The following is a 27,036-nucleotide window of genomic DNA, read 5'->3' as shown; positions in this document are numbered from 1 at the left end:
CTGAAACGTCTTCCAACAAGTTATGGGACCAAAGCTTGACCCTAAGCTATCATACTGTTATACGGTGGGACACAAAGCGGACTCTTGGAATTAAGGCTCAAAGGGGGCTCCTGGGCCCGCCCGTCCACCTGGCCCCAGGTTCCCCCCGCTTGGTGGGAATCTGACCCTGACGTTGCTGTAAAGAGACGCCTGTCCTGCTGGGCGCCTCCCCTCGGTCACTTGAGTGCATCCTCCTGCCTCGGCAGGGTTGTACCTGAGACCTCACAAAGCTACAAGCACTAAGAATTTACTGAGCACCTACTAGGCTCCAGCAGCAGTCCTGGGCCCTGGGGACACGCAAGAACAGGGGCTCCCCCAGCCTGATCTGAGGACGCACCTGAGCTCATCCCAAGTGCAGCTGGTGATTTATTCTCTGTCCCTCCTTAGGGCCTCTGCCCTGCCCCCATGGCCTCTTGGATAAAAGGGGTAAGGGGCTCGGCTCTCTGGGCGGGGTCTGTGAGCCTCAGCACCCCGGCCACACAGAGCGCTAAGCTCGGGGCTACCCACCACGCGGCTGCTCAAGAGTGACGCCACGCTCTGGGACTCAGTTGGCGCCTCTCGAGGCCGGGGCCACAGCCACGCCTCCCCCATGGTGTGGCGAGGGCTCAGGGGCTCACACAGTAGTGGCTTCAGCAGGAAGAGCTCCGTGCTTTGTCAGGATTCTTCTTAGGGGCGCAGAAGGGAAGACCCTGGAGGCTCAGCCAGCAGAGCAGGGCACCCCCTCCCCAGTTCAGGGCCCACAGGACAGTGACAAAGAGTGAGTGGGATGCAGAAGGGGACCAGAGACAGCACCCCTCAAGGAGCTCTGAGCGGCCATGCAAATCTGATGCAGGGTCTTCCTGCTCCACTCTGCAGCCCCAACCACCCACCCTGGGATAAGCCCAGCCGCTTCTCAGAGAGGCTCCGCTCAGTCGCACAGCTACAGGCGGGCTCCTCTCTCCCCAGCGTGGGGGCTCAGACCTGGCTGGCCTCAGGACCGAAGTCCCCGTCTTGATCAGATGGCCAATTCCTAAATCCCGAGAGGACCCTCGACATCAGGGAGACTTTCTCCACCGTTCAGAATCCATCACACACCTGTGCCATTGCCTGGAGATGCTCCCTCTAACCCACCTTCCCACTCACCTTGTCACAGCCCAGCCACTAAAACGGAGCCGCTAACAGAGCCACCAGCCACTCCCTGCTGTCCCCCATCCGCGGGCAGACCTGGGTCAGAGGAAGGAAGAAGCCTGCCTTCCTCTCTGCTTTCCTTCCTCCCACCTGCGGCCTGTCCATCCACCCGAACACCCTCCCTGCCTGCCTCCTATCCGCTCATCCACCCATCTGTCCTTCCATCCACACATTTGTGCAACTCGTTATTTTAGCTGAGCACGTACTACACACCAAGCACTCTCCCCCCATTCTGGGGACACATGGAGGAACAAAAGAGATGCACGAGCTCTCGCGATAGCAAAGGCAGACACTAAAAACCATGGAAATCAATGAATAAGACAGTTGGGGTGGTTAGTGCCAAGGATGAGGAAGAAAGACCATCAACGTCTATGAGAATGAGGAGTTAAGGTGATCAGGTTGGATGATCCAGAAGGGCCTCATGGAGGAGGTGACAGTGAAGCCGATGCCTGAAGGGCAAGGGAAGCCAGTCCCACAGACCGTGGGGCCTAAGCAGCGTGGGTGGGAGGGAAGCAAGGGCAAAGGCCCCCCTCCAGGCCCAGGAAAGAAGGGGCCGCAGGAAGGCAGGGGCAGTGATGGGGCTTGCCTGCGCTGGGTTCGGGGAGGAGGCCAAGAGCTGGGAAGGGGTGATTCTAAACCTGCAGGGGTGGGACTCAGCGGGGCCTGGAGGCGGGGCCCTCGGATGCTAGGGGAGCCAACACCCTCCTCCCTGAAGGCCGGGCAGCTTGCATGTTGAACCTGCCGAGTCCTGGACCGGAAAGGGCGCCCCCAGAGACCACAGCTGTCAGGCAGGATTGGGGACAGCCCCAGCAGGCCTCCTGCATCCTCAAGGGGCTCAGAGCATCCCCTCTCAAACTGTTTGGAGCTTGGACAGTGGAGGGGCTGGGCAAGGACCCTGCTCGTGATGGCCTGGGGGTTGCCAAACCTTGGTTCGTCGGTTTCCCTTCCTGGTGTGGTGAGAGTCCGGCTCACGTGTACTGGAGCCTCACCATCAGGCTGGAGCCTCACCATCAGGCCCGCTCACCACAGTCCCTCCTTTCTGCCTCCCCAGTGCGCTATGGAACATCCCAGGAGGGCGGCCAGGGTGCCCGCTGCTGTTCTTAGTCTCCATGGGCCACACTGCTCAACTGGACAAGGGCGAGGAGGTGTGTGGAGGGTTCCACCTGCAGTCACCCTGTCTGAACAGAGCAGGGGATGGGGGTGGTCTCCACGCAGGCATCCTGTCAACCCGGACCTGTCCCAGAGGACTTGAGTGAAGGGACTGCTATCACACGGCCACAGGGCGCCCTGGACAGGCTTGCAAAGTGACCCCCTACTGGGTGTCCTCGGGGCCGGGGGGGTCTGCTCCTTCAGTTGGGAAGACCTGCCCTCCCCTGATGCTCCCCACTCCCAGGGGGCAAGCGCCAACCCCGGAGCTGCTGCTCCGCCCTCTCCCACCCTCCGCCGCATTCAGGGCGCGACAGGCCCCATCTGCAGCTGGAGCCAGAGCTGGAGCCAGCCCGGCCCGGGGTCACTGGTGGTCATCCTTAATGGCTCCACTCTCCTGTCCGGCTCCAGCTCCGCGAGGGAGTGATCTATGACCCCATTACTGCCGAGGCCTCTGAAGGGCTCCAGGATGGATTACTGGCTGCCGTGGGAGAGCAAGGAGGCGAAAACACGGGCAGGTGAAAAATGAACTTCATCAGACTCCCTGGGTCTCATTACCATCCATCAGTGGCCAGCCCGACCCTGGAGCGGGGTGGGGGGAAGCTGTGGACACCCCTCCCCTGCTGTCGGGACTCCACCTAGGCCGGGAGCTCAGCTCAGCTGTGCCCCCCGCCTCGCTCCCCAGAGATCCCAAGAAGGGGCCCAGCCCCGCCGTGACATGGGGGCCGGAAGCGAGCATCTCCCCTCAAGTCCTGACTCTGCAGCTGTAAGTCTGTCCAGGCATCTGGCCAGCAGGCTCTGACAGTGGGGGCTGCCCTTCTCTGCCCCTAACCCTTGGCACAAATAAGCTCCTCCTGGCCAGCACCAACCCCTAGACACCTGCTGAGGTGGCCCTACCCGGCTGGGCCCCACGTGGGACAGGGGACCTCCTTGGCGAGAACGGGTTCATCTCCCAGCTGGCGGAGCACCCGGGGCCAAGGGCAGGGGCCAGGGAGACGGAGCCCTGAATGAGAAGAGGCTGCGTTGGGGGCCAGGCGCCCAGCTCCCTCCCCCGGCTCAAGAGGCTCTGAGCAGGCCTGCTCCAGAGGTGGGTCTTCACCTCCCCTGGTTTCCCCCCATTACTCACCAAAGAGCCCCCTGGGAGGGTTCAGGAAAAGCCCACGAGACTTGGACAGGCCTATTCCAGGCCTCCCCCCGAACCCCTCCACTGCGGGACCAGCTTCAAATCAGTCCACGCCTCCACCCACGGCTGTCCCTCAGGAGGGTCGGGGCCTAATTTAGCCAGAGCTCGTCGAGGTTCCCAGAGATGAGGGCCACCCAGCACGTGTAACCCTCCACCCCTCTGCCCGGCTGGGAGCTCACGGCCTTTCTGTGGGCTGAGCGGCCCCCTGCACAGGCCCCGGCTTGTCTGAGAAGCCAGAGCAAGACCAGGGGACAGGCGGACAGACAAATAGAAGCTCTTCTGATATCACTGGAGACCGCTGGTTCGGTGCCAACTCTGCAGGCCCTGTGCTGAACAACTGGGACCGGCCCTTGCTGATGAGGCTGCTGATACGGAAAAGTTCAGAGAGGTTGAGATAGTGGTCTGAGGTCACACAGCAAGCAAGCAGCAGGGCATGGGAGGGGAGCCAGCACTCCGTTTGGGGGCCAGAAAGAGGTTCTGCAAGCCGAGCCTGGCCCTTTCAGGGTGAAGGCCCCCCTGAAACCCCCACTATGTCCTCAGAGGCGGCTCAGCTGGTGTGCGGAGGTGTGTTCCCCATTCTCCCGGGGAGGGGGCGCTCTGGGGCCCCGGAACAGGATCCTGGGCTGGCACACGGCTACGCTCCCTCCTCCGAGCCTGTCCTCATCTGGAGGGAACTGACACTGACTGCTTCTCAGCGCGGAGTGAGTTCTGGGCGGGGACACGCTGTGAAGCGGTTTTGGCAGGCGGGGTGGTTAGCATTGCCTGGATTCTGAAGGGAAAACCAACCAGGATCTGAACCAAGGCTGGGGGCGGCTGCCAAGCCCCAGAGGGGACAGCCAGGGACAGAGGACAAGCAGCCTCTGGGCCAAAGGCACAATCCTGCGGCCCAGAGACCAGTGGTCCACTCTGACCCCGGGCTCTGTAGGTAGGAAGCACGCGGGGTCCACCCAAGGGCCCTGCCATCCCTGATCTGAGGATTTCCTGCCCTGGGCGGGGGGCCCTTTATGGCAGATACTGCTTATCCCAGTCTGGCCTTCAAGACCCTGAGGCTCAAAACCCCCCTGGCCTTGGCTCCCTTCCCCAGGCAGACAAACACCCACGAGGCAATTAGAGGGAAGCATGAATAGTCAATTGTGGGCAGCTTCTGAGGAAACTCACAGTCACCCAGGCTGGCCCTGGGGGAGGAGTGTGAGTGTGTGTGTGTGTGTGAGAGAGAGAGAGAGAGGGAGAGGGAGAGAGAGCCCACGAATGAGTGTGTGTGCGTGTGCGCACTGGGAGCACTGAGTGTGTGCTTGAGTGTGAGACAGACTGAGTGTCTGAGTGTTCATATGTATGAATACATGTGTGATCATGCATTGAGGCTGTGTATGTGTGTGTGTGTGAGAGAGATGGCATGTACACATGTTGGGAACTGTGTGTACGTGTGTGCACGGAGCTCTGGGTGCCCAGGGCCAGCCTGCTAGGCTATGGTGGGCGCCCCGCAGCAGCTCCAGGCTGGAGGGTGCTGGAGTCCGTCCCTGCCCCAAGACAAGCCTACAGGGAGGAGGAAGGCTTCTAGAACTTCTTCTACTCGGAAGCACTTTGACCAGCTCTGTCCCAGGCCCACTCCATCCTTCCAGCTCACTCAGGGTCCACCATGGGCTTCCCCGCCAGGGCACCAGTGGAAAGCCCCTGAGCAGGGGCCCCAGGTGTCCAGGCCTCTGTCACCGGGGATAGAGGGGCTGACCGTCTGGCCCGGGGTCCCTCCAGGCTGTGAGACTGGGAGAGGTTTTACTCAGTTACCCACACTGCAGAGACGGGGTCTGAGTGTCCGGAAGATTTCAGGGTCACCACATGTCCTGTAGGATACCAGTGCTCCCGGCAGGGGCCAGTCCCAAGGGTCCAGGACCACAAGGCTCCAGCCCCCATCCCTCCAGCTTGTGGGTAAAGGAAAGGCCCGGAACTGCGAGATAAAGCCAGACTCGGAGAGACTGGGAGGGACTGCGGGCTGGGAGATAAGCCATTGGGGCCACCATGTGCCCCGGCCCCGCAGGGTGTGTGGCTGGGAGATAACCATGCTTCCGGGGGTGGCCGCCAGGGCCGGGGCTGCGTGATTGATGCCCAGGGGAGGGACGAGCCCACCACTCACAGGAGCGGGCACGGGAAGCAGCAGGGGCTCCACGGAGGCCCAGGGGGCCGGGGGCCGGGCGGACTGAGGGCCTGCACTGCTGGCGTGGGTACCTTAGCTGCCGATGGGGCTCTCGGCACCCCGTGACTGGCGGGGAGACAGGGGGGTCACACGGGGCCGGCCCCCGGGTCAGCACAGTGATCCCAGGCTGCCGTCAGGAGGGGGAGCCAACCTGGAGAGGCGCCTGGTTCTCATTCTCGGTGACACTTCTCTCCACGGACAGACACGCCCACCTCCGGTTCACCCAGAAGCCCCTTGAGAGGGTGAGCAGGGAGAGCTGTCCCAGACGGGCCAGCGTTCTGGGTGACCCTGAGAAAAGGTCACCCCAGCAAGGGCCAGAGGGAGCTGCCAGCCTCGGTTCTGGGCCAGTGGGAACTTCCAGGGTCCAACTGCCTGGTTCCAGTCCTGGCTTACTGCTGAGCCCCAGCTTCCTCATCTGTAAATGGGGCTGACACCGCCTTCCTCTTGGGGGCTTTGTGAATATGAAGCTGCACCTAGTCAGAGCACTATACACATTTATGAAATAAAATTAAATTCACAGTGTGACCTAGCAGATTCCACTCCTAGGTATACACCTGACTCTTGACCAGCATGGGTTTGAATGGCACGGGTCTGCTTATGCACGGGTTTTTTTTAAACAGTAGATAGGACAGTACTGTAGGATCTGTGGTTGGTGAATCCTTGGATGGGGGGAACTGTGGGTGCAGAGGGCTGACTATAACTTACAAGAGGATTTTCAACTGCTTGAAGTGTTGGCGCCCCAACCCCTGCGCTTTCAAGGGCTGACTGTATACCCCAAAGAACGGAAAACAAGTGTTCCAAGTCAGGCCTGTGAACGAATGTTCACAACAGCGTTCATCATAACAACCCAAATGTGGAGACAACCCAAGTGTCCGTCAGTAGAAGAATGAACACGTAAAATGGGGCACAGCCAGGCACTGGAGTATTACTCAGCCGCGAAAAGGAACAGGATCCTCTGATACAGCTACAACATGGACGGACCTTGAAAACAAGCTCAGTGAGGGAGACCAGACACAAAGGACCGCACATCGTCTGAGTCATGTACGTGAAAAGCCCAAAGAGGCAAATCCGTAGCAGCAGAAAGCAAGCTGGTGGCTGCCAGGGGTGGGGGCAGGAGGAGCGAGGACCAGTACACGGCACAGGGGTCCCTTTGGGGGCGATGAACTGGGAAGAGGCAATGGCCGTGTAACATCGTGAGTGGACCAAACGCGTTAGTCACTATAAAGCGGCCCGTTTTATGTAATGTGAATTCTAGCTCAATGCAAAAAGTTTAAATTAACATGCATTGGCAAGACTTTACCAGCAGGCTCCCACGCCCACCCAGAAACTAATGAAATGCAAAGGCTGGGGAAGGAGTACCTCTCACCTGGGCAGGACGGCACGTGCCCTGGGGAGGAGCCGCCGGGAGGGCTGGCCGTGAGGGTGGATGACGGATGCCCACCCACCCAGTGAGTGCTAGTTGGATCCAATCAGATTTGGGGCTGCACCAAATGGAGCCAATTTGTTAAACGGGTCTATGTCACGATTTCAAGCCACCACCGTCCAACACAGAGCACAGACCAAAGGTCTGAGACTCAGAGTAAACCCAATCGTGGTGTGGGGTGCTGGGAGGTGGGGAACCTGGGCAGGAGAGAGGGGGATTCCTCACCTCACTTCGCCCCCACCTCTGTCTTGCTTGTGACCTTGACCAGTGGCTACCCAGGCTTCACTTTCCTCGTCTGCAGAAACAAGGTCCTGACTCTGGGATTCCGGGAGGAGATGGGGGAGGATTCAACCTCTGCCCAGTACAGATGAGGCCCTGGAGCTCCACCCCTTCCTGAGGGAACAGTCTCCCTCTGTCTCCAGTAGGACCCCCACCACCCTCCTTGGAATCCTGGAATCCTTCAAGTCATGGTGCTGTCTCTCCTCCTCCAGGAAGCCCTCCCGGACTTCTCCGATGTGTGCCCTTAACCTTTGGGGTGCCCGGCTGGACTCTAAGACCCCTGAAGACAAGGTCTCTACCTCTGATTTCCTGCTACCATTTAGGGAGATAGCGACTATCCATGTTAGAATTTCCTGGCCAGTCCTGCAGTTCTTATAATCCACAGGAATATTCTAGAAATCACGTTTTGCCTTCGCAAGGCCAGATACCTGCCTGAGGGCCTGTCTTTGGGTTTGGAAAATAAGCCTCTCTGCCACCAAGGCTGGCAGGGCTGGGGCGCCCAGGAGGCGTGGACTGGGCGGGAAGGCCCGGCGCAGTAAGTGCCCAACGCTTGTGAGTTGTTGCTCGTACAAGGGGGAGAACCGGGTCCCCCTGCCGTAAGCGGGGCATCAAAGAGGCTGGGTGGCTCCCCACGGCTCATTGCCCTTAAATGGGCTTCCCAACTTCGACCCTCACACACATACCCACTCTCCAGATGAGCCCTGGGAGGCCAGCCCAAGTGGACGGTGTCCCCATGGAGGGTGCTGGGTCGGCAGGTTGGGGAAGGGGCTGGTGGGTCCTGAGTGTCATGGAGCCTAGTAAGGAAGCCTGGGGCCGTGGTCCTTCCTAAGACGCCCAGAGCGCCCGTGGAGGGAGGAGGGGGCCGCATAAGACCAGTGTGGGTGCGGCCCCTGCCCCACTCTGAGCTCCCTACTGCCTGACCACGTGTTCCCAGTCGGCTGGGGCACAGATGACCAGGCCGATAAACCCCTTTCCTGGGGACAGGGCTGTCTGCAGAAGGCCTTGAGATAAGGCTGAGAGGCAGCGCCGAACCTGTGGTTTCCTTGTGTTGGGGAGGCGGGGCCAGCATGGGCAGAGGAGCTGGGGTGACAGGGGGCTCAGGCCTGCACCCACTTGGCTCCCAGAGAGGGAGAGAGGGAGGCCGCACCCTGCAGCCCTGCAGCTGTTTACGAATCCAGGGCTCGCCCCATGCCAAGTCTGGTGCCAGCCACCCCTGGGGGACAACGGAGGTGAACCCCAGCCTCCTAACTGCCAGGACCTCCAGGTGTCAGAGCAGAGAACAAAGCTGGCAGCTTCTACCCAGGGCGCATGGAGTGAGGAAGCAACTGGCATTTTCTACATGCTGTCCCGTCCCTAAGTGCTTTTCACCTCATTTAATCTATCCACAACCCTACAATCCAGCCTATGAGCTCTGCTTCTGAGATGAGGAAACAAAGGCACAGAGAGGTTAGGTGACTTGCCCGAAGCTCATGAGTCTCTCTTCGGTCGGTGTCTCTTTTTCCAGGTTCTGTTTGGCCAGCAGCCCGCAGTGAGCCCTCAAGTTGAGACGTTATATATTGGCAAGGCAGGCTAGGAGGGAGAGGGGCAGGGCAAGGTGGGGGCAGGGGCCGTGGAACCCATGAGGTGCTGACGCCACACGGATGCCCCTGGGGAATGGGATGCGTGGGACACTCGGAACACGCAGACGTCACTCTGACCTCTGAAGGACAGACATGGTTCTTGCAACCCCCCCAAACCACATGCCACCCACAAGAGGTGGGTGCCCTGTCACCCACGGTCATTCACATGCCCCCCACCACAACCAGCACGCCAGGCTTCTGATCAAAGATGACCAGAGCTCCAGAACCGAAGACAAAGACCTGGTTGGTGGAGAAGAGGGTGGGAGGCCCTAGGCCACAGCGCACTGAGCAAGTCTGCCCAGGGGACCCTCTGAGATTGTGCAGTGCGCAGCCTGAGCAACGGCGGGAGCAGTTCAGAAGCCCCGCGGGGCCCGCAGTTCTGGTGACAGTCGCCATGCTGAACAACCTGTGTCGCCCTGGACAACTCTCTCGTTAGAAGATCCCCCTCCCCACCTCGCCCAGCCCCAGTCCTCCCCGCCAAGCCGCGGGGGCACCTGTGGCTTGGCAGGGCCAGGCGCTGAGGGTGAAGGAAGGCGCAGACATCCGCCACCCTCCCCCACTCCCGGGCGCACCTCCAGCTCCTGGCTCCCGCGGTGACAGCCTGCCTCCCACAGCTCCGAGAACAGAGCCAGGCTGTGTTCACGTGTCCCCCGCCGGGACCACACGGCGGCGGGCAAGAGGGCAGGCGGGCGGGGGAGCACAACCGCCGTCCCACACCGCCAGGCCACAGGCTCTGTCTGTGCCCAAGCCTACCATCAGGGAGCCGCGAGGCGGCCAGGCCAGCCCACCCAGCGCTGCACTCACCCCGGACCAGCCCCTGGGGGCCAGGGTGGGCCTCAGCAGCCCGGCCTCCCCCTCGCTAGGGAAGACGGATGTCCTTGGCTGTGCCCACTGCACGGACGGGGAGACGGGCTCAGACCGGCCTGCAGGGTCTGGCTCCTGAGACTGTGCGGTCAGCCATTGCCTGGGGGAGGGGGAGATGCAGGGAAGGGGCCGGAGTCACGTGCGGGGATCTGACCCCGGGCCAGCCTGGTCCAGAGCCCCACTTGTCACCCCACGTCTGGGGAGAGGGGATGCCTGGGGAGGTCTCCCGGCCCCCTCGGGGAGGGTGAGGAGCCACTGTGGCTGGAGAAGGGGCAGGGAGGCTGGCCTCAGTCACTCGTCTGTCCCCACCCCACAGAGGCTGGGGCAGCAGTGGGTGCCCCTGAAGGAGGCGGCTGGGGTCCCAGAAGCCGGCCTCAGGGACGCTCTCCTCCACGGTCCCCACCAAACCAGCAGGTCAGGCACACGTCACGTCCAGGCCCCTTGCCGCCTCCAGGGACAGTGGGCCTGGCTGGCTGCCCAAGCCACTGTCTGCACACTAATTCCCTCAGCCCGCTGAAACCTCTGGCTGTGCGCACACGAACCACGCATGTCAACCCCCCCACACACACCAACACACACAGACATAGACACGTGTACTCAGACACACAGACAGACAGACACACACAGCCCCCAGGGAGAAGGGGTAGGGAGCAACTGATCTGAAATCCACTTGGCCTGTCCGTCTGTCCTGATGGAAATCAAAGGGAAGGAGGGAAGCCTGGTGGGCAGCCAGGGCCTGTGTTTTATGAAGGAGAGGCAGAGAGTGTGTGGTCCTGCCATGGTGACGGGTGACCACAGAGGACTGGGGGAACAAAAGCAGTCATTCCTGCCCGGGGCTGTCTGCTTCCTGTGGGCTGGGGTCTCCATGCTGCCTGGGAAGAGAGGAGACCCGGCATTCATTCATTCTTCATTCAGTCAAGCATCCACCCACCCATCCATCCTTCCATCCACCCACCCTCCACTTCCTATGCATCCTTCCATCCTCCACCCTCTATCCATCCATCCATCCATCCATTCATTCTCCACTCTCCATCCATCCATCCTTCTAGAAATGTTACTGAGCACCTACTGTGCATAGACCCTCTGCTAGGCAGCAAGCAGGACGTCAGAGGCCCTGTCTGACATGGTGCGGTGCTGGAACAAGGACAGCATGACTGAACACGTGCTGTGCGTGCGGCCTCATTTAACCCCACGGTGACCCTGTGTGGCAGACGCCACCAGCACGCCCACTTCGCAGATGAGAAAGCTGAGGGTCCGCTGAAAAGCAGCAACACAAGAACCTGTGCTTTTGACTCTTTCCCTTCCCTCCTGTCCCCTTTCCATTTCTGTCTGTCTTATTTGACAAGAAAGAGAACCAGAGAAGTCAGGACCCCAAATGGCCAACAATCATGGTATAAGCTAGGCTACTCTATGTCCCTGCTTGCCTGGGACAGTCCTGGTTTTCAGCTAATGTCCCCACATAAGAGGTAACAGTGCCACCTGTGTTCTCACACATGCCCTGGTTTAGACCTGGGTGAAGTTAAGAGTTCCCTTCCCACTCTGGAGCTGAGAAAAAGACGTAATATTGAGGGAAAAGTGAGGGTCTGAGGACAGAGCAATCCCTGAAGGCTTCCTGCAGGAGGCGGAGCAGAGCTGCACCTGGAGGAAGGAGCACACTGCCCTCCAAGACCCCACACCCACCACAGGCCAGGGCACAGCTCCACTCCTTTGTTTAGGGATGTTCTGGTCCAGGAATCCCAGGAAATGCAGATGCTGGGTACCGGGCAGTGTCACGGGCAGGGCCTGAGGCAAATGTGGTCCCTCTGGCTGCCAAGGGTATGAGGAAGGGGCTGGAGTCTGGGCAGGCTGATGGGATCAAAGCCCCCAGTGGCCCCTGGCTGCTCTCCCAGCACCCATGAGGCAGGCTGGGCCAGGGCCTGCTCCAGGCACCCAGCATCCTGCCCCCTGGGAGGACAAGCTGTCCTGCCAGCCATCACCACGTGTGGCCTGGCACCTGCCTGTCCAGACAGGACTGGGGCTGTCCCCAGCCTGGCAGGGGACCTGGGGCCTCCCAGCAAGGTCTTCCCAGCCAAAGCCCTGCAGCGACCCCGGCGAACCTTCTGGACTTCTCAAAGCTCAGGGAGCGTTTTCCTAAATGGGGGTGGGCCGCCTGTGACTGAGGACACGCCTTACCCCGTGTGGTGGCCCAGGACCCGAGCTCTGCGCCTCACTTTCATTCCAGCTCTGCCACGCAGCTGACCGGCCCAGGGACCGCCGGCTGCTCGCCTGGAACACGGGGGAGGAAGGGCCCTGGCACGCAGGACGCGGGGGGTTTGCTGAATGGGCGCCTGCCACGGGTGCCAAAGGGCCTCAGTATAAAGGAGGTCCTTGCTGCACAGACGGGCACGTGGAGGAGGTGGGCCCTGGAACTGAGGCGTGGTAGGAAGACCCTCCCATCTGGCCTCTGCTCCTCCGTGACCTGCCCAGTAGGTGGGAGGCTCCTGCTTGCACACCGCCGAGGCTGGGGCGCCCGCTGCCTCGCAGTCACCCAGCCTACGGGCGGGCAGCGGGGGCATGCCCTCTTTGTCAGTGCGCTTACTGTGGTCAGACTCAATCCAAGGTGGGAGGTGGGAGTCATGACTAAAGTCCATGCCCCCACCTCCCATCCCGGGACCCTGCCTGCTGTCCTAGGAGCCAAGAGGCGGTCATGATGGAGGAGGGAGGGGAGGGGCCTGTGCGTCCCCCCTGGTGTGGGACGGGGAGCTCCGAGCACTCCTGTGGTCCCGCCGGCGCCTCCTCAGAGGCTGCCCTGGCCCCCTCCACCCGCTCCTCCGCTCCTGGGTCTGCCTGGCCCCTCTTCCGGTCCTCCTGCCATATCTTCCTCTCATTTCCAGAAGCAGGAAGGGACTTGGCAGATGAGTCACCGAGTTCTAGACCCTCCGCTAGGCTGGGGACTGCCCTAGTCCTGCCAGGACAAGCAGATGCCAGGCCACGGGGCACCTGCGGCACTGGGAGGCAGGGCAGCTTGTCCTACGGGGAGGGGGCCCTGGGTGCCCAGAGAAGGCCCAGAGGAGCCGCCCGGCAGGGACGTGCCCTCCTGTGAGCCTCGGTTTCCCCTCTGCAGGAAGGGGCGGTAGGAGTCGGTGCCTCTCTGAGCCACCCAGCTCTGCGCTTCGCCTCCAACAGCTGGGAGGACCACAGGCTCACCTGTGCACACCCTTGGGCGCCCATCGCCAGGCCCCGCGCCAGCCTGGGCCCCGTGACGGCACGCTGGGCAGAGAAGCCGCCACGATGGGGGCAGAGGGGACGCACCAGGGGGACCCGGAGCTGCAGTGCTTGCTGCCACGCCGCGGAGCTCCGCTGCACCTCGTTATGATCCCAACTCCTGCCCCTGGGCCCCAGCTCAGACTGGGCCACTGGGCCAGCCCCTGGGGACTCTCTGTCTCTCCCCTGGGTCACGCTGTGTTCCACACACACCGCTGTGTCCCTGCAGCCAGGACGCACACCCCTCACCGAGTCCCAGCTCAGCGTCGGCTCCCCCATCTCGGCCTTCCACCCTGTGAGTCTGGGCACCGACCCAGAAACCCCCTTCCCAGATGGGGCCGTCCCAAGGACTCACCCGGCAGCAGCGCCGGCCACGTGGGGCTCTTCGGGTCCATGGGAGCGGGCTCTCCCTGCCCCTGGGCCCCCGGCCTGACCCTCAAGGGGCAGCTCCCTTCAGCCTGCAGGGAGGGGGGCCGAGGGGGCGGGGTGACAAGGCGGCAGCAGCAGCAGAGGAAGCCTGCCCAGCGTCTGCAGACCGGCTCCGACCGGACCAGAGTCCTGAGACGCCAGCGAAGAGGTCAAGGGCGGCAAGCCAGGGCTGCCCAGCGAGACACAGATCAACCACGCGGCCGCCCTCCCCCGGCCCCCAGCCAACCCCCCGCCGGCTCATGCCCCAGCTGCTGCAGACGGGATCCGTGCTCTAGAGGGTGGAAGGTGGCGGCCACTTCCTGCCTGCCCCTCGCGGTTCAACTCCCGCAGGACCTAGGGGTCGAGGGATTCCTGGCACATGGAGACCTCTGCCCTGGGCAGCGGGGCCGCCCCCAGACTCCAAGGGGTCACAGCCCCACCGAGGCAGCCCTCGCTCATTCACACCCTCACTCGGCCGTCTCCCATGAGCACCTGCCCCGTGCCAGGCCCTGCACTGGTTCCCGGTCCCCGGACCTCTGTGGGGTCCTCCAGGCAGCAGGAGCCGCCCCTGTCCCTGGGCATTCCTGGAGAGAAAGGGCCAAGGACGGCCCAGCTCGGGTGGGAGGAAGGGCAGAGGCTATGGTCTCGGGGACCCACAGAGACGCTGTGGCGGGAGACTCGTGGGGGCAGGAAGGAAGGATGGAGAGGAAGGGGAGGAGCTGACTGTCATCGGGGTCTCAGCTCCCAGGGTCTCCTCCCTACAAGGTCCAGATGCCCAGTTCAAGCGCTGCCTCCTCCCGAGAGCCCTTCCGGGTGCTCTGTGCTGGCCTTGTTAGGGCCCATCTTGGTGTGTTTGGAAAAAGAAGGGTTAGACATCTGTTGGGGGGAGGCCATGACTCTGCTGCCTTAGGGGGCCAGCTGGGCCCAGAGGGTCACCCATGACATGCCCAGAGGGCGTGCCACAAGCTGCTTGCTGGGGGTGGGTGAGGGTGGGAGGCTGAGGGGGCAGAGCCTTGTCAGGTCTCTGGGTCAGTCTCTTCCCTGTGCCTGCGGTGGGCAGAAGGCCGGGGGACTGTGGCTGCAGACGCCCTGAGGAGTATGGCTTAGGCCATGTTCGCAGTCACCTCCTGGGCAAACACTAAGCTGCACCCAGAACCTCCTGGTACAGGTGACAATCCAGCCCCTCCCAGGCAGCGTGGGAACACCCCCGTCCGCATCCTAAACACAGTGGTTAGTAACTGAGGTCACCTTCATGCCACATCCCCGGGAGAAAGGTCCTAGCATTGCACTTCTGTTCCAAGGAGGGAACTGCCGCAGGGTGACCTACCCAGGGTGACTTAGCACACACCTGCTGGGTCAGGCACCCCCCGTAGCACAGCTACCAGGCCAGAGGGGCCAGCCCCAGCCAAGTGGTGCAGAGTTAGCACTACATCCCCATGCAGTCCTCACCAGCCAGCCTGTTCTTCAGTTGTGGGCATGGCCCCCACGCCCCATGGGCAGCACGTGGCCAGCTCAACCAGCAACAGGGACGGGTGTGGGGGTCAAAGAGTGGTCCCCAAAGACAGCCAAAGCCTCGTCCGCAACACCTGATGCTTCACTTTACAAGACAAAAGTAACATGTCACTTTACAGGACAAAAGGGACCTGGGAGATTGAGAAGCCTGCCAACCCTGAGACGGGAGCTCAATCTCGATGTCCCAGGCAGGCCCAGTGTGATCACAAGGATCCCTGTGAGAGGGAGGCAGGGCGGGAGATCTGACGACAGAAGTAAGAGGTTGGAGGGACGTGGGGCCGCAAGCCAAGGAATGCAGGCACCTCCAGAAGCAGAAACAGAAGGACACATTCTTCCCCGGAGCCTCTGGAAGGAACCAGGCCTGTGACATCTTGATTTTAGCCCAGTGAGACCTGGGTCAGGCCTCTGATCTCTGACCTCCAGACTGTAAGGTGATAGAACTGCCAAGTTCATGGATATCTGTTACAGCAGCCACGGGAAAGTAACACAGCTAGGAAGACAACTGTTCCCAGCCTCACAGCACCTGACATTCAATGGCTGCTCAATTAACGCTCTTCTCTGTGTGGGAAAGATTGAAGGCAGGAGCAGAAGGGGATGACAGAGGACAAGATGGTTGGATGGCATCACCAACTTAATGGACATGAGTTTGAGCAAGCTCCGGGAGATGGTGAAGGACAGGGAAGCCTGGCGTGCTGCAGCCCATGGGGTCTCAAAGACTCAGGCACGACTGAGCGACTGAACAACAGCTGCATGTTTGATCCAGAGGGCTCACAGCCCCTGCCTAGAGTCAGCCGAGTCCAAGGAGGAGAAAGGACCAATCTCTCACAGGTGACTGTGAGGTATCCTTGTCCCCCATGTGGCTGCACTGGGAGACCTCAGGGAAAAGCAAACAGCCTGTGGTCTCTGGAATTTTGTATTTCAGAGCAAAGCCCTGGAGAGGGAAGAAAAGTCCTGGAATGGAATGAGGATCTGCTTGGAACATCGACCCTGGGGCCAGGAAGCTTGGGTAAACGCACGCTCTCGATGTCTATGAAAATCTGACTTCCTCTTCACCTTCCCCTCATCAGGTCCCCAGCACCAGCCGACTTGAAACTTGTGTTCACTCAACAAACATCGACTGAGCACCTCCTGTGCAGTGGGCCAGGTGCTGGAGCCATAAAGAGGACAGTAAGACGTGTCCCCGTCTTCATGGAGCGGGCGAGCGGGCAGCCTCGGGGCTGCGCACTTGGGCTTCCTGTGGCTGGGACTCTGCCCAGGGTCTTCTCCTCGGCAGGGCCTTCTGGGACCAGCCCGCCTCCAGTCACAAGCTTCATCTCTGTGTTCTTCTGCCCTATTTTGCTTCATGGAACCTGTCCCCGCCTGGCATCACACATGCTACCTGGCACAGTCTTTGACACACAGTAGGTGCTCAACAAACACTTGTGAACAAATGCACTCACAGGAACGGCGGCCTAGAGGTGGAGACAGATGTGAGAACAGGCAACCACGGTTAGAGACACGAGCAAAGGTCTGTTGGAGAGATGTCTGTTTTTCAAACGGCTTTTGCTTCTAAATTAGAAGGTTGTGGGTGAGAGCTGGTATGGACGCAGGGGGAGTCTTACACACAGCGCTCTTGTAGCCTGTTACATCGATACGGTGAGCCAAGGTCCCCCGAGTGCCGGCTTACCTACCAGCTTAATCCCAGTCTTGGCAAAAGCAGGGTGGTGAGTGGGTGGAGGACACGGCCAGGACGGCAGACAGGCGGGCCCCAAGCGCAGGAGCCCTGGAGAGGTGGTCTGTGCTGTTTTTAGCTCCTTGGGGTCCCCAACACTGCCCCCGCGATACCCCACCTGGGTCTCAGAATGGCCATGTCTACGGCTCAGCTGGATCTCCTTTCTTCTACCCTGAAATCTTGATCACAGACTTACTTGGAAGGAAAATAGATATCGGGGCAAACAGACCCACTTGACAGCAATTTTGCCAGGTCAAAAGAGTTGCTTTTATCTTTGTGCCGTTTTGAACTTTGGTGAAGGCAACGCTTAGTTCATCATTTCATGAAATTGCCCAAGTTCTCCTTTCTTTTCCATGTCACAGAAATCTGAATCAGTGACAAGGACCCACCAAGTCGCACCCTGGCCAAGGGACCAGCTGAAAGCAAGCAGAGCCTGGCGAGCGGGGAGAGGCCCGGGGCCCAGCCCCGCGAGCCCCCTCTAAACACTCAGAGGCTCCTGGGGAGGGGTTACCAAAAAGCCCAGAGCCTCTGGGCTGCCTGGGCTTCTCTGCCTCCTGCCTCGACTTGCAAGCTCCGTGCTCCCCAGGGAACAGTAAGTTCCTGAGAAGATAAACAGTCTCTGGTTGGAGAGAAAACAGACTTTGGATCCCAGCTCAGCTGGAGATGAACAAAGGAAGAGAGCGGTCGGCAGGAGCAGGGACATACTGCTGCGGCGCAGAGCGTCTCCCCGTGGAGCCGGCGCGGGGGCTGGGGGCTGCAGCCAAGCCCGGCCCCCCTGCCCTCCAAGCAGCTGCCGCTTGGCTGCAGAGAACAGGATCCACCCAGTGCCTCCCGCCAGAGCACTCAGCACCAGCACCCGCTCCAGGCGAGGCCTGCCAAGGACGTCTTGGGGCCCGAGCCAAGTACCCAAGCCGAGGCCCTGCCTTCCTGGCTGCGGAGGCCCAACCTCGCTGGCCGGGAGTCCATCCGCCCAACGAAGGAGCGACAAGAGCCACAGCAGGGCCAGGACCCCGGCGGGCACCAGCTGGCCCTCCTCGCAGGGCCCCGCCAGCCCCCGCATCCCTGAGCGTCAGGCATGGTGCTTGGCGACGGATGTGGGTCACCTAGGGTCTCACGGCACTCGCGGGGGAGCTGGGGCGCGGAGAAGTTGTGCCTGGAACCAGGGGCTCGGAAGGGGCAGAGGCAGGATGCGGATCTAGGATGTGCCAGGCCGGACCCGAACGCTTAAGAGAGGCCCACACCCAACAAATACTGATTGTATGTAAACCCAGGGCTTCCCTGGTGGCTCAGATGGTAAAGAATCCACCGGCAATGCGGGAGAACGGGGTTCCATTCCTAGGTTGGGAAGATTCCCCTGGAGGAGGGCATGGCAGTCCACTCCAGTATTCTTGCCTGGAAAATCCCCAGGGACAGAGAAGGCTGGTGGGCTACAGTCCACGGGGTCGCAAAGAGTCGGATGCGACTGGAGCAGAGCACAACATGTATTTTTTTAAGCCACTAAGCAGCAGTAGACACCAACCCCAAACTCTTCCCAGACTCCCGTCATGGGACCAGAGTAGGTGAATGGAGGGGTCCTGGGCCGGCCCAGGTTGGAGACAGAGGATGCACTGCATCTCCCACATACGCTCCTACTCCACTGGCCAGACCTGCTCCTGCCCACCCCTCTCTACCGGGCCAGAAGTCCCCCAAAGCCAGGGGCAAGCACACATGAGGATGGAGGCTTTCTGGGTGGGAGTAGGGTGGCAGGGGTCTGATAGGACAGAAGCCTGCAGACCACCCCTCAGGGCTGGCGGACCCCAGCACCCTGATGTGACTGGAGGAAAGGCAGGAGCCCAGGGGACAAACCTAGACAGCATTTTAAAAAGCAGAGACCTCGCTTTGCCAACAAAGGTCCGTAGAGTCAAAACTACGGTTTTTCCAGTAGTCATGTACAGATGTGAGAGCTGGACCATAAAGAAGGCTGAGCGCCAAAGAACTGATGGTTTTTGAATTCAGGTGCTGGAGAAGACTCTTGAGAGTTCCTTGGACTGCAAGAAGATCAAACCAGTCAATCCTAAGAGAAATCAACCCTGAATATTCACCAGAAAGACTGATGTGGAAGTTTAAGCTCCAATACTTTGGCTACCTTATGCGAAGAGCTGATTCACTGGAAAAAGACTCTGATGCTGGGAAAGATTGAAGGCAGGAGGAGAAGGGGAGGCAGAGGGTGAGATGGTTGGATGGCATCACTAACTCGATGGACATGAGTTTGAACAAACTACAGGAGATAGTTCATTGGGAAGCCCAGTTGGCTGAGTGACTGAACGACAGCAGGAGCAGAGCCATGATGGCGGAGTCCACCTTGCTCCGGCTTTTGGTGACTGCCACCCCCCCCCCCCACAAATCCATCAGTTGGGTCTGCAGCTTCAACCACGTCTACCAATGAAGACGATATCTGCCACTTTAGATGCCACTCCAGAGCTCAGAGAGAATGTCCAAGGGCCCACGGGGCAGAACACAGGGCCACCGCTCAGCTGGGCGGCAAGGCAGCCCTGAGGCCACGCGGGGAGCCTGCGCCCAGAGGGGCGGCCCTGGAGCCGTGTGGCAGGCAGCCTGTGGAGCCTTGCCCGGCAGCCCTGGGGGCCCCTGGGGGCTCCTCCTAGGCCCCTGACTCTACCTTGAACTGTAGCCAGGGAGGCTTCGCTGCTACAACCTCACGCCTGCTCAGCAGCTCTGGAAGGTTCTGAGCCTGGCGGAAGCTCTGTGGAGGGATGCTGGGCCTAGACTCCAGTTACTCCCTCACCTGTCACCAGACAGTGCTGCCCCTCGCCCACACAGAGACCACTGCTCAGGAACGCCATCCCCGCGGCTGCTGATGGATTCCGAGTGACCTCTGGCTGGATTCTGTGCTGCCTGCGAGTGGTGCATGAGAGATGGACTTTGCTTTGACTAAAGGCTTAAGAATACTGGAAGGAGCTGGGGCTGGTGGGGGGTTGCCACCTTCAAGGACAGCCACCTCGCTGTGAGGTTGGGACAGCGCCCTTCTCCCCCCAGCTTGGTCCACCCAAGGTCCATGCCTTGCCTGCCAGGAAGAAGCCCAGCCCCGGGGGTCCCCGCTGCCCCTGCAGCCCCAGAGCTGTTCTCCAGCAGCCAGCCAGCGAGCACCCCCCAGGCGGGCCTTCCAGATGCAGTGCCTGACAACGACAAAGCTCCCCCTGAATCTGGGAGGGACGCAGGCGGCTGGGCCATGCCTGTCCCTGGGGCGCGCGGCCTCCAGCCCCCCAGCCCAGCACCAGGGCGGCGGCGGTGTAACGGCTTCCCGTCCCGGCAAGGGCCGCTGTCCCCACACGTGCAGGGAACTGGGGCTCAGAGAGCGACAGTGGACAGTTGCCCCCCAAGGCAAGGGACACAGCCCCCCAACCTGCCCACAGCCACCCGGCCCGCTGAGAAAGGCCCCTGCCCCAGCCAGCACAGGGGAGGGGGCTGGAGCCCACCACCACGGAGGGAGCCGGAGGGACAGTGGGGAGACGGGAGGGGCGAGGAGCTCTGGGGAGGGGGCGCAACGGGGCCGTGTGTGCGTGTGCCCGTGTGTATTGCACACGCACCCTCGTGCCTGGTGCGCCTGCCAGGTCTGTGCGTGTCCCCCGCGCGTCCCCACGCAGCGTGTCCATGTGTCTGTAGGCGCACGCCCCTGCTCCCGCCCCGCCGCCCAGCTGGCGGTGCACAGCTGGACCCGGGGGCCGTGCGCGCGGCCCGATGCGAGGTGGCAGGTGTGTAATAAACCATTAGTCACTGTCACGTTTCCAAGCAGCGGCCTCCCCGGGAGGGGCTGCCTGCGGGCGGGCGCTGCCTGGCGGGTCTCCAGCTGTGAGCTGCGTGTCCCCTATCCCCCCGGCCGCCGGCAGGGCTGCCGCCTGACAGGGGAGCAGCTGGCCGGCGTGGGTCTTGTGCTCCTGCCCTGCCCCAGGGGCCCCAGGGCAGGGGGGCAGGGCCTCGTGTGTGCCCAGCGGGGCAGGGAGGTCCTTGAGGGTCACGGCTGTGCAGCTTATCACCCAGAGCTCAGGGCGGGCTGGGACAGCATCCTCAGGGATGCTCTGGGCTGCCTGGAGGAGGCGCCAGCGGGGCGAATAGGAGTTACAAGCAGCAGCTCTGACACCAGGCAGGACGCCGGGCTCTCAGGGGAGGGGGCGCCAGGACCGCACTGGACCTGCCATTCTCACACCGGCTGGTGAGCCGGGCACTCCCACTGGCCTTCCCGCCCATTCCTCAGATGAGGAAACCGAGGCACAGTGCAAGGAGACGCTTGTCCCAGGCGTCCCTGCCCACCACCTGCAGTCCCCTTTGCTGCCAGACACCCCGTCCCCCTCTGCCAAGGGCTGGACGCCCCCCGGAGGGCTGGTGGCCCATCAGCCCGTCAGCCAGCCCCTTCCCTTGCTGAGTCCACACTGCAGAAAGCAAGAGGTGGTTGCCTGGGGGCATCCTGGAGATGGACTCCCAGGACCCCAGCACCACGAGCTGGCTGCCCCACTCGCTGAGAAGCAGCATTTTCCACCAGCTGCCCCCGCAGTGGCCCAGCAACAGGGAAGGCTGGGCTGGGGGCTGTTAAGTGTTGGTCCTCTTAGGGGCACAACACACCCAGGGAGCCACCCTGCGGGGTCTTGGCCTAAGGGGCTGCTGCACGGCCCTCCCTAGGTAAGAACGCAGGTGTCCACTCACCATTCCCATTCCAGGGCCCACGGGCCACACAACAAATGCCTCAGGACTCCACGCTCACAGGCCCAACAACCAACTTGGGGCCAGCCTCTCCATCACTGGGGAAAGCAACGCGTCCAACAGAGTAGGGATGGCGGGGACAGGGTCTTGGTGGCTGGAGGGGGTGGGAGTGAACGCCCATGCCGGAAAACGCCAGGCAGCACCTCCCACGGCCGGACCCCCTCGTTCCCTCTGCCCCAAATGAGGCTACACTGGGAGCCACGTGCCTGGACGTGAGCAGCGTGCCCCCGCGGCAGGAGGGTGGGCGAGCCCCCACACCGGGCAGCTGGACATCACGCGGCACACGACGTGAAATGGAGCGGGACGGCAACTGTGACATCACGCGGCCTTGCAGGGCCGCACAGGCCCCGAGACAAGGCTCACGCCCCAGACACCCGGCCACGGGCTGCCAGGCAAACACAGGTGCGGCGGAAGAGCAGACGCGATCCTGGCAGGTTGCTCTGGGGCGACGGGGCATCCAGGTAGATGGAGAGTTCTAGGGCAGGGTCTGGTGGCTCATGGAGATAGATCCATTATGCTATTTTTTAAATGAATGAGTGAACACAATGGAATGCAGAGATAAAAAAAGAAACCAACAAAGGCTGTTTGTGAATTGACAACGAGAGAGAGGGAAACGATCAAACTCGAGTCAGAGAGACCCAGCCTCCTGGCTCCCCACTAAAATGTGGCGACCCTGGGGTGGGAGTCTGCACCCCAACTTCTGGGGAGGCTTCTGGCTTCCAGGAGCTGCCGGATCCACTCCAGTAGACAGAGATGGTGAAATGCTGGCACCTACCTGTGCCTGCGAGGTCCGGTCCGGCCCCGTCCAGGCTGCTCTGCTGACACCGGGCTGGCCCCTGCTCCTGGCCGGCCCTGGGGCCCCTGGGCAGGCTCTCTGCTGGGGCACCTGGCCGAGGCTCAGGCTCCCGGGCGGGAGCGTGGGTAGCTGTCGACGTCTCGAGAGATGCAGATGTGACCTGGAAGAACAGGAGGGGGACGTGGTGAGTCTTGGGCACGTCTGCTTGGAGATGCCCCAGGGTGCTGGGTATCGCCTCTCGCCCACAGTGGCCTGGCGTCGCTGTCAGAGACCTGGTGTGGCTGGATCTGGGAGCCAGAGTGTCTTCCTCATCCAGCAAATGCTGCCCAGGGACACCAGGCTGACCCCCAGGCGCTGGGGGTCCACCCCCAGGACCCACTGCCTCCTGGGCACCTCCGCTCTGCACAGGCCTCTGTGACAACTACCAGCTGGTCGCACGTGTAATGACCACTCTAGCTAATCTTCAGTTCTCCCCGCAGGGCGGTCATCCTATCCCCCACCCTTGCCCTGTGTTTTTAAAAAATATTGTATAGTAAAATATGTCGCTGTTGTTTGCTGATTACTCGCTAAGTCGGGTGCGACTCTGCGACGCCAGGGACTGTAGCCCACCAGGCTCCTCTGTCCGTGGGATTTCCCAGGCAAGAACACTGGAGTGGGTTACATAACAAAAAATTTACCATCTAGACCATTTTAAGGATGCAACTCAGTGGCGGGAAGTCCAAACATGTGTGCAACCATCCCCCAGATCCATTTCCAGAACTTTCTCATCAGCCCAAATGGAAACTCCATACTCATTAGACACTACCTCTCTACCCCCTGCCCCACCCCGGCACCCACCGTCCCGGCCAGTCACTCTGCCCCCGGTCCACAGGGGCGCAGGGGACTGGGGCTCAGAGAGGGGTGGTGGGAGCCTGAGGTCACAGAGCTGCCGAGGCAGGGCTGACACAGGTTCACATCCTGGGCTCCTAGGCCTGAAACCCTGGCAGCTCCCTGGGGGCTGGTCCCGGGGCCTGGCGACCCCCCACTCCCCGATTACAAGCTCTGGGACTGCATGGCTGTCAGAGAACAACTTCGCGTTGATCCCGTTTTTCCAAGGATTAGGGCTATAAAAGCAAAGTGCCTGAGAGAGATGGATGGTGCTCCATCCAGGCTCCGCCAGCCCCACACGCGAGAGACGGGTACATTTACCATTTGTTTCCGGGAGTGCTTTAATTTATGGGATCCATATGGTGACGCTGCCCTGACCACGGCCCCCACAAATCCCACAGGGGTGCTGGCAGCTTAGGCTGGAGCCAGGAGGGGGTGGCGCCTGGCCCCGGCACACTTCATCCACTCCTGGCCTGCTTAGGGCTGGGGGCCCACCGCACGGCGGGGAGCCTGGAGCCCCTGTAGACCCCACTCCGTAGGGTTTTCGCTGCTCTGGCAAACCCTGCCATCACCACTCGGGGAAACTCTTGCCAGACGCAGGGCTGCTGTGTCCCCATTAGTCACAGGATGACTCGCCAAGCCAACCCCGGGGACTGTCTGCGGGGTGGCACCAGGTCAAAGTGGGCAGTGTTCTCCAAACCCCTGGGGGCAGGCTGGCATTGCCCTGGCCTTGACCCTGCTGTGCGCTGGTGCAAAGGAGAAAGGGGTGTGGCCCACCCCCGCCCTGCTCCTCCTCCCGGAGCACGGGGAGGTGGCTGGCGATGCCTCCCGGCTCCCCGGATGGGACATGAGGATGCCGTGACTGAGCACCTACTATGCGCTACAGTTAATCTTCCAGGGAAGAAAGCACGGAGACGCAAGGGGACAAGTGGCTGCAGTAATTGGAGGTGCCTGGATTTGAACCCTAGCAGTTGGGAGAAGACTTGGCTGTTCCAAAACAACCAGGGACATAGCCTTTAAGCAGAGAGCAGCGGATGGCAGAAGAGAATACTTTCGGGTGGGAGTGGGTGCAGATGACAAAGACTGCAGGAGCTGGAGAATAGAACTCCCCAAGGACTGGGAAAATCCAGGCAGGCTTCCTGGAGCAGGTAGAACTGTCCTGAACTAGACCTTCAAAGAGAGCAGGTTTGGAAAGGGAGGGGGGACAGGAAGGAGGTACAGGGTAGGTGAGACTGGGGGTTGGGGAGGGGAGGCGGGCAGCACCAGTCCACCCGGCGCCGTGTGGAGGGAAGCTGGCTCCATCCCACCAGGCCTGATCTTTCAAGAGGAAGTGGGGAATCCATCTTTAAAAGCGACACCCGCGTGATTATTAAGTGTTGAAATACTACACGAACCCTTACATGCTGCTGGTGGGGCTGCAAACTCGTGCAGCTGCTTTGGAGACGGCCTGGCAGTTCGTCAAGATCCAGAGACACAGAGTCGTCACAGGACCCAGCGACTCCACTCCTAGGCAGGTATCCCAGAGAGACAAAAGCAGACGTCCACACGAAAGCTTGCCTCTAAATGTTCATAGCAACTCTCAGTTCACAGACAAATGAATTCAGCGATGAACTTGGAGGCAGGTTCTTCCCCCGTCGAGTCCTGCCAACATCCTGACCTGCAGTGGGGGCCCCTGCTGAGCATGCAATGGTAGGCGTGCAAGCTGCTTACGCGTAATCCTCTGTTACACAGCAGTGGATAACTAAGACAACCCTAGAACAGGGCCAGGCCCAGAAACACACGCTCCCCGGCACCATCATGTGCCAGACACCCTCCCTCCTCGGGTCCAGCTGTCCCCACCACAAGGATTTCACCCCCTCTCTGGGGTCTGTCAGCAGCTGCCCCAGACGCCAAGGAGGCTCAGTCACTGTTAATTGCTGGGCGAGGCTGCAGACACACGTGGGCGGGAGTATGCGTTATCTCATGCTAGCATCATCAGAGGTGGGAGGCGAAGGTTCGCTAAGGTTCTTGGCCAGACCATCGCAGGGAGCCAGAGAGCAGCCTTTCCTCACCCTTCAAGGCCAAATTTACAACAGTTCCCGGCTAATAAAAAGCAGACCCTTGAACCAATACATCCACTGTGTCTTCTCGCTACCAGAGCCCAGAGCTCCAAGATCACGGCCGGACTTACTGTGCTATTGGGAGGGGGGCCTGGGACATACATTGCTCCCTGCCCTGGGGACCCTGGAAATTGGCAGCACCCCAGAGAGTCCATGGGGCCCTGTGAAGCGAGCAGGATAAACTTTATTGTCCCCTTTATTTCCCTGGACCGGGGCCACCACATTTAAAGCATTAGTTAACAGGGAAAGGAAAAAAAAGGGGGGGGTGGAAATTTCCAGGGTTCTTTACCATAAAAGGGATCTGCAGCCCACCACTGAATATCCTAATGAGATCTTGCCTTGTTACACTTTCTCTGGGGAGCTAAGTGATTTCTGCAGAGCGCCGATTCCAGGTAAATTTGCAGGTAGGGATGATGGTGGCTGGGGGCGTGGGGGGCGGTGTGCCGGGAGAGAGGAGCATCATGGCTACAGAAAGGAGAATCATGTATCAGCCTTGTCAGCACCAGGGTATTTGATGGATCGTATCAGTCCTCGGGCTCCTCAGGTCTGGGAACTCCTGCTCTATTGTTCTGTAGAATTGTTTTATTGAGATAAAATCCATATACCATACTATTCACCCATGGAAAGTATACAATTCGGGGGCTTTGAGTATAAGCACAGACTTGCGTGACCACCAACAGCATTCATCTAGGACATCCCCATCACCCTGTCCCCCCCAGCCCTGGCAGCTGCTTGTCTCCCTCCGTCTTCACAGGCGTGCCTCCTCTGGACACTGCATATAGACGGAACCCTCCACCATGTAGCCCTCTGAGTATGGCTTCTTTCGCTCGGCATAATGTTTCTCAGACTTGCCCACGTGGTAGATTGTAAATCATGTATTTTTAAAAACAAAGGCAGTTCCAGTTTGAGGGCCCACAGCAGCCCAGAGGCCACTGGACGAGATGCCAGGACTTCCTTCTCCGGCAACCCTGCCAACTGACTGTTCCCCGGGCCCACTTCCCTTTCCGCACCCCACCCCCCACCCCAGCACCCAGCCAGACTCCACCTCTCCAGCTTCCTGCAGAGCAACAGGGTCAGGTACTGGGTTCTGGGTTCTCTCCACTGGTTTCCAGCTGGGAGATCTTGGCAAAGTGACTTAACCTCTCTGGGCCTCAGTTTCCCCTTCTGTAGAATGGATTAACAACCCAGCGAAGTCTGACTCCCAGAGGCAAATGGAGGGGATGAGTTCTTTCTGCTAAAGCACATAGTAGGTGCTCAAGAAACGGTTGCTTATCTCACGACCTAACCACATAAGCATCGGGAACAAGAGCCAAAGGGGTGCCGGGGCCAGGGGACCCCACAGAGCCTGGAAGGGTGTGTGCTGGAGAAGGTGTCACAGTCTTGGCCTTGGGGCCCCAGCGGGCCCCTGGGCACTTTTGGCCTCAGTTGGCAGGGCCACCTTCTATGTCCCCTCGACCACTGCGGGCACAGAGCCTGAGGCAGTTCTGGAGTCCCTGAAGTCATGGGGTAGGATCTGGGGTGTGAGACTCCCATTTTTCCTGATCACCCCAAATCTTCTCTTTCCTCCAAATCGGCTCAACATACACTTCAGGAAGCCAGCCTTGCCAATCCCGAATAAAGCAAACACAGGCTTGAATCCTGAGTGCCGCCTGCCTGCAGCCATAACTAAGAGTAACAGACGAGTCATTACTGCTCGGACTTCAGCTTACGTCTCGGGGAAATGGGCCAGTGATGCCCTAG

At 60.7% G+C, this 27,036-nt stretch overlaps 1 protein-coding gene across 5 annotated transcripts in view; it reads right to left on the bottom strand.

Moving 5' to 3' along the window:
• The window catches only part of GSE1 (Gse1 coiled-coil protein), a 395,343-nt gene that overhangs the window by 224,981 nt on the left and 143,326 nt on the right, over window positions 1-27,036 (bottom strand). For all 5 annotated transcript variants that reach the window (XM_044930676.2, XM_044930675.2, XM_044930677.2 and 2 more), the window contains exon 2: window positions 22,310-22,490. In XM_044930676.2, coding sequence (XP_044786611.2) covers window positions 22,310-22,490 — 181 coding nt within the window. The remainder of the gene's footprint in view (window positions 1-22,309; window positions 22,491-27,036) is intronic.

This window comes from Bubalus bubalis, chromosome 18 (assembly GCF_019923935.1).
Source record: "Bubalus bubalis isolate 160015118507 breed Murrah chromosome 18, NDDB_SH_1, whole genome shotgun sequence".
In the NCBI taxonomy this organism is placed as follows: Eukaryota; Metazoa; Chordata; class Mammalia; order Artiodactyla; family Bovidae; genus Bubalus; species Bubalus bubalis.
Note: the sequence above shows the minus strand (reverse complement) of the source record. Positions and strands in the feature narration are given on the sequence as shown.